The sequence below is a fragment of the Chrysochloris asiatica genome, unplaced genomic scaffold (genome assembly GCF_000296735.1).
Source record: "Chrysochloris asiatica unplaced genomic scaffold, ChrAsi1.0 scaffold00041, whole genome shotgun sequence".
Taxonomy (NCBI): Eukaryota; Metazoa; Chordata; class Mammalia; order Afrosoricida; family Chrysochloridae; genus Chrysochloris; species Chrysochloris asiatica.
In genome coordinates, this window is record NW_006408559.1 from 20,133,926 (window position 1) to 20,145,515 (window position 11,590).

At 47.6% G+C, this 11,590-nt stretch overlaps 1 protein-coding gene across 1 annotated transcript in view; it reads left to right on the forward strand.

Moving 5' to 3' along the window:
* The window catches only part of CNTNAP2 (contactin associated protein-like 2), a 1,478,157-nt gene that overhangs the window by 840,890 nt on the left and 625,677 nt on the right, over window positions 1–11,590 (forward strand). The window contains exon 13 of the mRNA XM_006861289.1: window positions 8,607–8,726. Within this exon, the coding sequence (XP_006861351.1) occupies window positions 8,607–8,726 (120 nt within the window). The remainder of the gene's footprint in view (window positions 1–8,606; window positions 8,727–11,590) is intronic.

Consider the following 11,590-nt stretch of genomic DNA (forward strand, 5'->3'; position numbering starts at 1 on the left):
GAGAGAGAGAGAGGGAGGGAGAGAGAGAGAGAGAGAGAGAGGCACATTTTGAAAGGTTAGGAAATGTGTGGAAATAACCAACCTCCCAGGAGTGAGAGAAATGCAAATTACCTAGTAAAAGCTACCTCTGAACTTCCAAGTGTAGCAAAAATGCAGATGATAATACCTGCTGCTTATGAACAGGAGCGCAAAGGCATTCTTGTCCATTTCCAGAAAAAGTGGGAATTGTTACAGGCTTCTAGAAAGCTATCTGTACTCTGAATTGGCTGGTGTGTGCCCCCTCCCCCCCCCCCCCCACACACACTGTACTCTGGCCCTGCCAGTGCGTGTCCCCCCATTGTCCTCTGGAAGCATGTGGCTTGTGGTCTAGATTTCACAGGTTAACAGATGAAGAGTTTGAGTCCAGGATGGAATATAGCCGAAGGCTCATCTGTATTTGGTGTAGATGGAGTGGATTTAAGACTTGGGGGTGGTGTGGTGAGGTGAATGTGATTTGCATGTAACCAAGGACTTGAATTTGAGGAGACCAAAGTATAGAATGGTACGGTGCTGCAGGGTAATGCACTGGACCACAAGGTCAGTTTGAGCCACAAGGTCGGCATTTCAAACCCACCAGCCACTTTGCTCCCACAGAGATTTGCCATCTCAGAAAACCCATATAGAGTCATTGAGTCGGAATCAACTTGATGGGAGTGGATATTTTGTTTTTGTTTCTTTAAAATATAAGAGTCTTGGGTTAGACAAACGGTTAAACTAACTGTGAGGTTGGAACTGGACCCCACCCAGCGATAAAGAGGGAAGAAGACCTGGAGATCTGCTTCTGAAAGGTGCCAGTTTTGAAACCCTTGTGAAGCACTTCTACTCTGACACCTGGGGGCGCCATGACTCAGAACTGACTCAATAGTAACTGGATTTGTTTCTTTTAATCTATGAAACAGAACAAAGAAGACACAGGAAGAGCTTGGCCAGGTTCAGCCCTCAACTGCAGGACTCTTAATGTGGAAATGTCCATCCCCACAGAGTGGACGACCATCACTATTGTTATTGCTAAGTGCCCTCAAGTCAGTTCTGACTATGTTGTTGTTGTTGTTGTGAAGTGCCGGCGAGTCGGTCATGACCCATAGCGACCCAGCATAGGGTTTCCAAGGAGCAGTTGGTGAGCTTGAACCACCGACCTTGCAGTCTGGTGTATTAGCCCACAGCGCCACACCAGTTCTGACTACAGAGACCCAGAATTCCAGCTTTGTACCCAACATCATCAAAGTATGGACTGTTGTCTTTTTGAAGGCAATATCTTTGTACTATTGCAAAGATCAGAGAAAGTTGAGAAGGATCAGACAAAAGTCAGAAATGTGGGAGGAGCTGGAATGAAATAATAAAGGTCAGTCTTGCTCTTATTACCAAATGTTTAATTCACGAAGGATGTTTGTCAGGTGAGATAACAGGAAACCAAAATTGCTTCTATTTTTTCGTCTCCTAAATTGCCCTTCCCCTTGGGATGTGGACAGGTAGAAGAACCCATTAGGAGCCATAATGAATAACATCTCCTACAGAAATTATATTCACGGAGAGGTCAGGACATCCGATTAGCATGCAGCAGGTCTGGTAGGCGAACACTCCCTCTTCTGCCACCATGTGCTCCGTGCCAGTAATGGCACAACCGTTCCCCGAGGAAATGGAGGTATTTACTCAGGACACGCATTCAAGCTTTTTTTAAAAAATCCAGTGAGACAGGGAACATATGAGGTTAATATTCATTCAAGTGCTAATGAGGATTTAGGAATGTGAAGCTTACATTGCACTAATTAAAAATAATTGCTGGTCTGAGAATGAGGGAGCCTATGCGAAGATCTCCAGCCACTGTGGGCTCTGGGTTTCGAACATGGCTCAAAGCCAGTGGTCACCCCTACATGGTCACTGGGTTCCTCCAAGCAGGTCCCTCCAGCTGGGTTTCTACTACCAGGTTCCCATAGCCTAACAGAGATCTGAAAGTCAGTCTGGGTGTTCCAGAAAAAAATGATTTATTCTGATGGAGAATGGTAGTTTTGGAAGTCAGATTAAAATTGGGAGGTGAGTTAGTGAGGAAAAGTGGTCAGGATAGGGACATCAGAAGCCATTCTTTCTGAACACTCAGCCCCCGGTTCTGCTGAGGACCCCTTTCAGGGTCAGAGCTGTGAATTGGCTTCCTTGCAGATGGATGTGATGGACAGACATCTTCCGGGACATCCAGGTTTGATTGAAGAGGATTCTTGATTAATCCTGACAGATTCTCCAGAGAGCTAATCAAATGTATTCAAGTCCTAAACCCAGGATGTGTGAAGGAACAGGGTCTTTGTGGATGTTCTCAGTGAACAAGCGGTCACATGGAGCAGGGAGGACCTGATTCCATCTGAGTAGGGTTCTTATAAAAGAGAAAAAGAGACACAGAGACAGGGAACATGTGGGAATAGAAGCAGAGACTCCCCGGGCAGTCCAGGAAGGCCAGTGAGCGCCAGCAGCCTGCAGAAGCTAGGAGAGAGGCATGGAGTAGAGCTTCCCCTGGGACCTCAGAGGAAGGTCCTGCTCAGAACTATGATGTCATCCATTTCTGCTGTTTTAAGCCCCACCCCCGCTTGTGCTCCTTTGTTGCCACAGCTCTGAGAAACGGACCCAATAATTACTAGAGTTTGTTCATTAAATGAAGCCGTATAAGCTTTTTACCTGGGCGTGGTGGGAGCTGGGGTGTGGCCCTGTAGGTAAGCACTGGACTTCTAACCGCAAGGTCAGCAGTTCAAACCCACCAACTGCATTGTGGGAGAAAGATAAGGTTTTCTATTCCTGTAAAGAGTTATAGCCTCGAAAACCCTATACCAGCCTTGCTATGAGTCTGAAGCAGCCCTCTGGCAGTAGGCAGAGTAAAAGACAGACAGAGGAATGACCCCAGAAACAGCCATTTCCGAATCACCAGAACCTTAGGTGATGTCTGTGATCCAGTTTGTGATCTTGAGAAAGGACATTTTCTGGAATACCTGGGTGGGTGGAATCTGATCACTAGGGTATTCCAACACATCAGAAAAATCATGATGGCTACTCAGGACACACAAGACAGACTTCAGAGATGAAGGAGGAGCCGAGATCCAAGAATCCAGAAGCCAGAGACGAGCAGGAGACAGGGTCTCCCTCTGGGCACCTTGATTCTGACCCAGTGAGACTCCGCAGGGCTGTATGGTCACAGGCGGGTGCTGTATCAGGTAAACAACACATCACAACAGCAATGGGAGGTGCAGACACTAACACCGAATCACATTCCACATTCCCATCAGAGTCCTACAGACAGCACCCAATGCTTAAAGATGAGAAAGATCAGTGCATTCTGAATTTGTGCATCAGTCTGGTGGGCTTGGTACTTTATTCTGAGTGTCTAAGATGCACCTGTGGATAGGTAAAATAAGATGAGACCTTGAACGTGGGCTGGAGTTGGAACAGAGGAAAATGACTTCCCCAATAAATCAATGGACTCAGCCAGTCTGTTCAGCCTACTCTGAGTCCCCTTACCTTTCTTCTTCAGCAGCCAACAAGCAAACTCCTCATTACTAAGGATGCTATCAGCCCTGACTTTCTGTCACCTACTCGATCCTGATGGGCATAGAAACTCGCCAGCTCAGATCCCATCAGGCAAGGAGGTCAAGGTCCCAAATGCAAAACGTCAGCTGCTCATGCTTGGCATAAGGCTTTAAGTATTAAATTTAAATATCGCCGACACTTTTCTTCAGTCTGCTCAGTAAGTGGGGAAGGGGGATTTATGGTGTTCATTCTGTTTGTGTTGATAGGTGCTGCCCAGCTGGCCTCACAATCATGGCTAGGTTTGAGGCCGGCGTTGCGGCTACTGTGTCAGCCCATCGCCTTGAGGGGCTGCCTCTTTGTTACTGACCATCTGCTTTACCAAGCCTGATGTCCTTCTCCAACACATAATTCAAAGTCTTCAGTTCTTCTTTGGGCTCCTGGATTCCTTGTCCAGCTCTTACCTGTCTCTTCATTCGAAATCCAGTGGTCAACAAGGGTTTCTCGTTAGTCAACAGTGATTTGCACCAAACTTGTTTTTGAGTGAAAGTCTACAGAGTTGCAGAGCAGAGAATCACACTTCTTAAATAGTATTCAGATTATTTAACGATTTCACGACCCCCCCTTTACTACTTCACCTCAGTATCATTATTCCAGATGCATATCTGGAAGGTGTATTTCTAGTGATAGAATAATATATACACATTATAAAGTGAAAAACTCAGGAAAGTGTGAGCAATTTGAAGTCACCCATAATCTCCCATCTCAAAGTAAATGTTTGGGGTATTTCTTTTCCAAACATCCTCTAGAGCCTTCTTGACACATATATTCCTTCTTTAAAAAACAAACAAACAAAAAAAAACACTATTTTTTTTCTTGTTAATGGAGTGAAGGTTTACAGATGATCAGTTTTATATTCAATAAATCATACACTTTGCTTCATTCTATAGTTGCAGTTCCCTCCATGCACCACCAGTTAATAACAGCATTGGCCTCTGTTCACTTTAACCACTGCGTCCCTCCCTCTGTCTCCCACCACCCCCATCTTTCCTCTGCCTGCCCGTCCATCACCCACATCAACGCGTGTCTACCCTCTAGCGCATGCATTAAAAACTACATAGTCTTTCTTGATGTTGCATTTTCACTTCGGTTTTTAAATTCCTTTCCATTTTACTTTTTTAGCTGAAGTGAGGTGGCATTCTAAGTTCGGTGCTGAGAAGTTGGTTCTGACTCTTAGAGAGCCTGTATACATCCAAACAAAACACTGCCCGGTCCTACACAATCCTCACAACCTTTGCCATGTTTGAGCCCAATGTTTTCACCTCTGTGTCAGTCCACCTCTTGGAGGGTCTTCCTCTTTTTCACTGACCCTCTATTTTACCAGCTATGATGTTCTTCTTCAGGGGCCAGTGTCTCCTAATAATAGGCCCAAAGTTTGTGAGATGAAATCTCGCCTTCCTTTCTTCTAAGGAACATTCTGATTGATCTTCCTCCAAGATAAATTTGTTCTAAGTTTAATCCAAGCAAAAATTTCACTGCATTGCTTTTGGCAATCTAGTTTTCCAGATTTTTTAAATCAGGGAGGTCCTGGTATAACCTAGATGGTACAGAGTCTGGGCCAGGGGTATCTGCCTCACCGAGGAGCTCGTTAGATTCATAAACATTCCACCCGGTGCGTGACTGGGGAGGCCCAGGAGACACGACTTTAACAACTCCCCTGACAATTGAAGTCCTTGGGTTTCTGCTTGGGGAGATGAGCAGGTTAAAGACAAGCAGAAAAGGAGAAGAGTCCCTTGCTTGCCAAACTCCCCTATTCACTCACTCTGACTGTCTACTATTACCAGGTTACCTGGCTACGGTCTGGAACCTGTTAAAATTGTTCATGGAGACCTCCAGTGTGTCAGACTAGAACCATGCTCCGCGGGGTTTTCAATGGCTGATGTTTTTGGAAGCAGACTGCCAAGTCTTTCTTCTGATGCACTTTTGGGTGAAGACAAACCTCTGACTTTCCCACAAGGAGCAGTATCTGAGCGTATTATCATTGGCACTGGCTGTCGACTGAGGAGTACGGTCCCTCTCTGAAGCTCTCCCAGCCACCACTCACTCTTCCGACCAACCAGCCCATCATTGACACAGATCAGCATAGGATGAAGAATGGGCAAGTATTTGGTTTCGTTCAGACAGCTTTTCTTCAGCATGTTGTTGTTGTTAGGTGTGGTTGAGTCTACTCCACCTCATAGCGACATGGTGCACAACAGAATGGAACACTGCCTGGTCCCTCGCCATCCTCACAGTTGTGAAGCCTGAGCCCACCCTGCTCTCACTGTATCAGTCCATTGGCTTGGGAGTCTTCCTTTTTTTCACTGACCTCCACTTTACCAAGCAAGTTTTCCTCTCCAGGGACTGGTCCCTCCTGATGACATGTCTGAATTAGGAGAGACAATCTTGGCATCCTATCGTGTCAGGAGCATCTGGCTGCACTTCTGAGACTGACTTGTCTGTTCTGGAGCTCCATCGTACATCTAGTAGTCTTCTCCAACAGCGCAGTAGAGACCACCGAGTAGAAAGAAACGCAACACAAAGGTTTGCCTTCAAGGTGTGCCATAATCTTGTGAGGCAATCCGATTCCTGAATCTTGGTGTGGAGCTGTGGGTTAATGCGCAGGACTGCAAAGTTGTTTGAACCTCAAGGTCAGCAGTTCAACCTCACCAGCTGCTCCTTGGAAACCCTATACAGGGTCGTCATGGGTCGGAACCGACTTGACGGCATGTAACAGGAACAACAACAACAGATTCTAAATTGACTATATTTAATGTCCTAATCCCTCCTAACTGCTGTCACAGAAACGCTGCAGGACAAACGAGAACTGCCCCAAGACTGGAAACCTTTACAGAAGCAGACTGCCACATCTTTCTCTCAGGAAGAAGCTGGTGGGTTCAATCTGCCAACTTTTTAGTTAATAGTCGTACAGATTAACCACAAAACCAAGTCTGCTGCTGTTGAACTGGTTCCTTTTCACAGCCACCTGACAGGACACAGCACAAGTGCCCCATGGGGTTTCCACGGCTGACGTCATTACCCAAACAGACGGCTGCATCTCTCTCCCTTGGAGCGGCTGCTGAAGTCCAACCATCAACATTTTCCTGAGCATTTTAACGACAGTGCCACCAGGCCTCCAGTCCAGCCCCTGAGGAAAAAGAGAAACAGACATATTGATTGGCATTCCTTTGGGCGGGGTCTAAATAGGGATCATTATATTGATGATCCCAATGCATCCATGAAACGGTTTCCGTGGAGACACAGCGGGTGTGGAGCCGTTTGCTTTCCTGTAATCCAGGTTGCTACTGCTCTTGTTGTGTGTTGTTGACTTGTGAGTTTCTGAGGAGCGGCTGTTGGATTTGAACTCTCATCCCACAGCAGCACACAAGCTAGTTCAGGGAACAGCCTGTGATGTACTATCTAGAACTACTCCCCTTTGCCTGTCACTGTGACCATGACAACACCGGGGACTTAGTGCTTTAACCTGCTGTTCACAGGTGTGTTGGCAGGGCCTAATCCAGTGCCCTGCATGGTACAAATCGTCTGCGAGCTTGGCTACTAACAGGAAGGTTGGAGGTTCGAGTCCACCAGAGGTGTCTCAGAAGAAACACCTGGTGATCTGCTTCCCATTGAGAACCCTGTGGAGCCCGGTTGTACTCTGATGCACATGGGGCACCTTGGTTGGAATTGGGTCAATGGCAGCTGGTTGGTAACTCCATGCCCACTGCACCATATTTGCTAAATGACGATCCACAGAGAAGGTGGGAGGGGAAGGAGGAGGTTACCCAGCCACAGGCTTGTAGAGGTGTTGAGGTAGCTGTAGGTTCCAGCTTCTCTGAGTGAGGACGCCCAAGAAGCCCTGGGAGCTGGTGGAGGAAGGAGAACCCATCAACAAGCACACAGGTCCTGGGAGCGAGCTTAGTGACCAGCAACCCCATGTCTCCAGCGTCAGACTCAACTGGATCGCAAAGGCTTCTTAGTTTCACCATGAGAGCGTGCCTTATCTTGATCAATGCCCACGAGGAGCTCTTTGGGACATTTCCTCAGTAGGAGGGTACACACTCTGTCTAGAGAGTCTCTCGGGAATGTCCACTTTGACTCTGCAAACAGGAGACCAAGGCAGCCTGTCAGGCTCTGTGTGGGGCAGGGGGAACCAGGAAAGGAGCTGCTGTTTCAGTGTGTGGACGTGCGCTGCCTCTCCACACAAGCTGGCCTCAGTGCACTTAAAGCCCCCTGTAGCCGATACAGCGGGTCTGGGCGACTCATTTTCCCCTTCTTTACCTGAAGGAAGTGGCCGGGGTTATAGATCACGACCTAAGGGCAGGCGACTTTAGCAACTGTGCAAAAAACAAACAGAAACTATGCTCTGTGTGCACATGTGTATGTGTGCACGGGTGTGTGTATGTGAGTGTATATATGTGTTTCTACGTGTGTGTACATGTGTCATGTGTGTATATATGCATGTATAGGTGTGTGTGTGTGTATGTGCATGTGGGCATATTTATGTGAGTAGGTGTGTGTGCATGTATGTTGTATATGTGTGTGTGTTTATATGTGAAGGAGAAAAAGACGTGTTTTCATTGATCTCTTAGAGTTTCGTTGTCTTTTGCCTCAGCTTATTTTATGCCCTTCTCAAGGCTCTCAGTTGAAAACACAACACAACAGACAATATTGATGGTATTTCAACAGAAAGTCCCTGTTGAGGTATCGGAAAATAGTGGATTTTTTTTCAGTAAGCATGAGCCTCACTGGACCAGACTTTACGTTTGTTTAACAGCCCGTGAATTGTTTTAGTTTTAGCCTCAACTTTGAAGCCACACCGACAACTTAGTGTCTTCCTTGGTGCGGAAACATTCACTGAATCAGAATCCGGCTATGAAGCTCAGTGTAGACAGGCATCTTATCCTAACTCAGGGACCCCCATACACTGGTTCCCCCCACAGCTTCAGGCCCCTGGGACCCCTCCAGTGCAGCTGTCCTGCGCTTGGCTTTCCAGGCACTGTGATCATGTGGTCCTTTCATTTCAGCTCTCTACGAGCCATCCTGTGAGGCCTACAAGCATTTGGGCCAGACCTCCAACTACTACTGGATTGACCCTGATGGCAGCGGCCCCCTGGCCCCTCTGAAAGTCTACTGCAACATGACAGGTAAGTGACCCCCTGAGTCTGCTTCTCCTGAGTGGCATTCTTATCACAGCATGCCCTGGGCATTAGAGAAAATGTCAAGATGAATTCCTAAAGCCATGAAAATGCCTGGTGCTGTCTGCACAGTAAAGCCCACCTCTGGCTTGAGCAGTGGCGGGTGAGCGTTTAAAAAATCAATAACAGAGGGGAAAATGAAAAGCAGTTTCAAGGTTGAGGTGACTGGGTGTCAGGAAGATATGGCCATGGAGTGGCCTCCACAGGTGGTTTGGATGTGGACCTCTGGAGTCTCTGCTGAGGTGCCCTGTGTCTGTCTCTGCTGAGGTGCCCCATGTCTCTGCTGAGGGGTCCGATGTCTCTGCTGAGGAGCCCCATGTCTCTGCTGAGGTGCCCTGTGTCTCTGCTGAGGGGCCTTTGAGGGACAGCGGTGACCTTCCCAGCCGGCCCCCGTATCACCCCACACGAACAAAGATTACCGGCAGCTCCCAGGGAACGCCTCTTGGGAAGAGGACTGTATTAATTTCAGGGCTGTGGAATGAGGCCTGGGTTCTTGTGGACTCCCACAGTGGGGGAACCATGTGCAGCTTCTAAGAATATGGGGAAGTTTCCCACCGATGCTTGGCAATACCTTTTGCTCCAAAGGCTGGGGCAGGTGTGACTCATCTATGGCTTGCTGCCCTGCACTCCCAGAACAGCTGAGTCAGGTGGTGACAAGACGCCAATAATAGAACTCAATGGTGACAGTTACTACCTTTGCCTTCCTGTGGGGTGTCGGGTACCATAACGAATCAGTCCTTTGGTAGGTCCATAGATGCGCCATCTTGGGCACCTTGCTACCAAGTTCCTCTCAACAAGATTCCGTGTCTTCATATGTGAGAAGGAAGTAACCCATAGATGGCTGTGAGCACATTATCTGGTATTTCATATACTTTCAGTACAGCTCACCCTGGAGGGTGGGATGATTACTGTTCCCTTACGGCTTTGAGAGTGAAGTAACTTGCTTACTGCATGCCAGTAAGGTTCAAAATTCAATTTGGTTGAGGCCTAGGTTTGTTTGTTTGTTTTCTTTTTTAGTGTGGTCAGTATGTGCAGTAAATTGTTTGCCAATTCAGCATGCTTCGTGTGACAGTCATTGTGTTTATAGTGTTCTTCAGCCATCACATTGGTCTGTTTCCAAATTTCCCAGCACCCTTAACAGAGGCTCCATGTGCCCTAGCAAGTGTCCTTCCCTTGCCTCCCTCCCTCCCCCTTACCCCTGGTGTCCACTCATAGACTTGTACAATTGTACAATTGCCTGTTGTCGACATTTCCTAGAGAGTGGGCTCTCCCAGCATTGGTGCTTTTGCCGTGAACTGATGTGTGTCCTTCTCAAAGTTCTTCCATGAAGCCGTGTGTAGCAGAACTTCCTTTCTCTTCACCACAGAGTCATGTTACATGGCCTGGATTGGCCATGTCTGCTTTACCTGGTCACCTGGTGATGGACTTTGAACAGTCTGAACCTTTAAGCTGGTGTGAACATGGGTGTGCAGGCCAATGCTTCTGAACTTCAGCTGTACCTCTGTTTATTTTATGCAAACTCAGTGCCCCCTAGGGGTGTGATTGAGTAGGGTGTGAGGTGGAAGGAGTGCAGTTAGAATGAAAAGCTCCTGAAGGCTGTGTGACAGGGGCTCCCAGGGGAGGATCCCAGCACACCAGCATCCATGCATGGGGCAGAGCAGGAGGGGGGTGAGCAGAACCCGGGCGTCGTGAGGATGGTGTGGAGAGAAGGTGGAAGGATAGGGTGCCCTTCCCAAACAACCCCTCCGAGGCCAGGTCTGTTAGCATGCACCCCACTTTCCAGAGCGCTGTGTCCAAGAACCTTGATTTTAATCTTACCTGAGTGGAAGTATGCACTCTGAGAACCTGATGAAAGATCACTTGTCTTGGTTTTTTAGTGCTGCTATAACCTATATACCACAAGTGGGTGGTTTTATAGAAGGTACATTTAGTTAGTATCTTCTAGTTCCTAATTTTGGGGTCCTGGTGTAGTGCTGTAGGATAAGAACTAGACTGCTCACCATAAGGCTGGTGGTTAAAACCCACCAGCCACTCCTTGGAAACCTTAGAGTCACTAGGAGTCAGAGCTGACTTGGTGATATTTAACAACAGGAGATAAAATTCCAAATCCGGGCTCTCTTCCCTGACTGCTTCTGAGGGATCTTTGTCTCAGCTTCTCCAGCCTTCTTTTAGGCGCTCACTGGAGATGTCCTTCCAGCATCTGTCTCCCCCCATTTGTGTTTGCATCTCTGTCCCTGCTGTGCTTTTTCATATCTCAAAAGCCGTAAGGTTTAAGACATTCCCTACACTTAGGACATTAGGGTTAGGATACGGCCCTGTCCCCAAATGGGTCCTGGAAGAAAGGAGACAGCAGTGGAAGACACTGTTAAATCTTTATCTGTCATCTACCCTAAGGAGTTGTATCTGTGCCCAAATTGATAAAGAATAGAGTGGTCTTCCTTCTCTGTGGCCCAGATATCACTGGGTGGTATCACTGAATAGCTCAGATGTTTCAGCTATGGAGGCAGGGTACGTTTTGGGGGGAGAAGCGATGTTTTGTTAGTGACATACCCTTTCTTTGTTCTACGAAGATGGGTGGGAGGGGAGGGGGTCCTTCCCTTGCACAGATGTAGGGAAATTTCTAGAAGAGGGTTTGGACCGACAGGCATCTGAGCACTCAGCAGAACATCACTCCTGTGTGAAGCCTATTTCTAGGACTGTTGGGCTTTTCATTCACTTTCTCAGAAAAAAGAAGCAGGAGGAGGAGGGAGGAGAAGGAGGAGGGTGAAGAGGAGGAGGGAGGAGAAGGAGGAGGGTGAAGAGGAGGAGGAGGG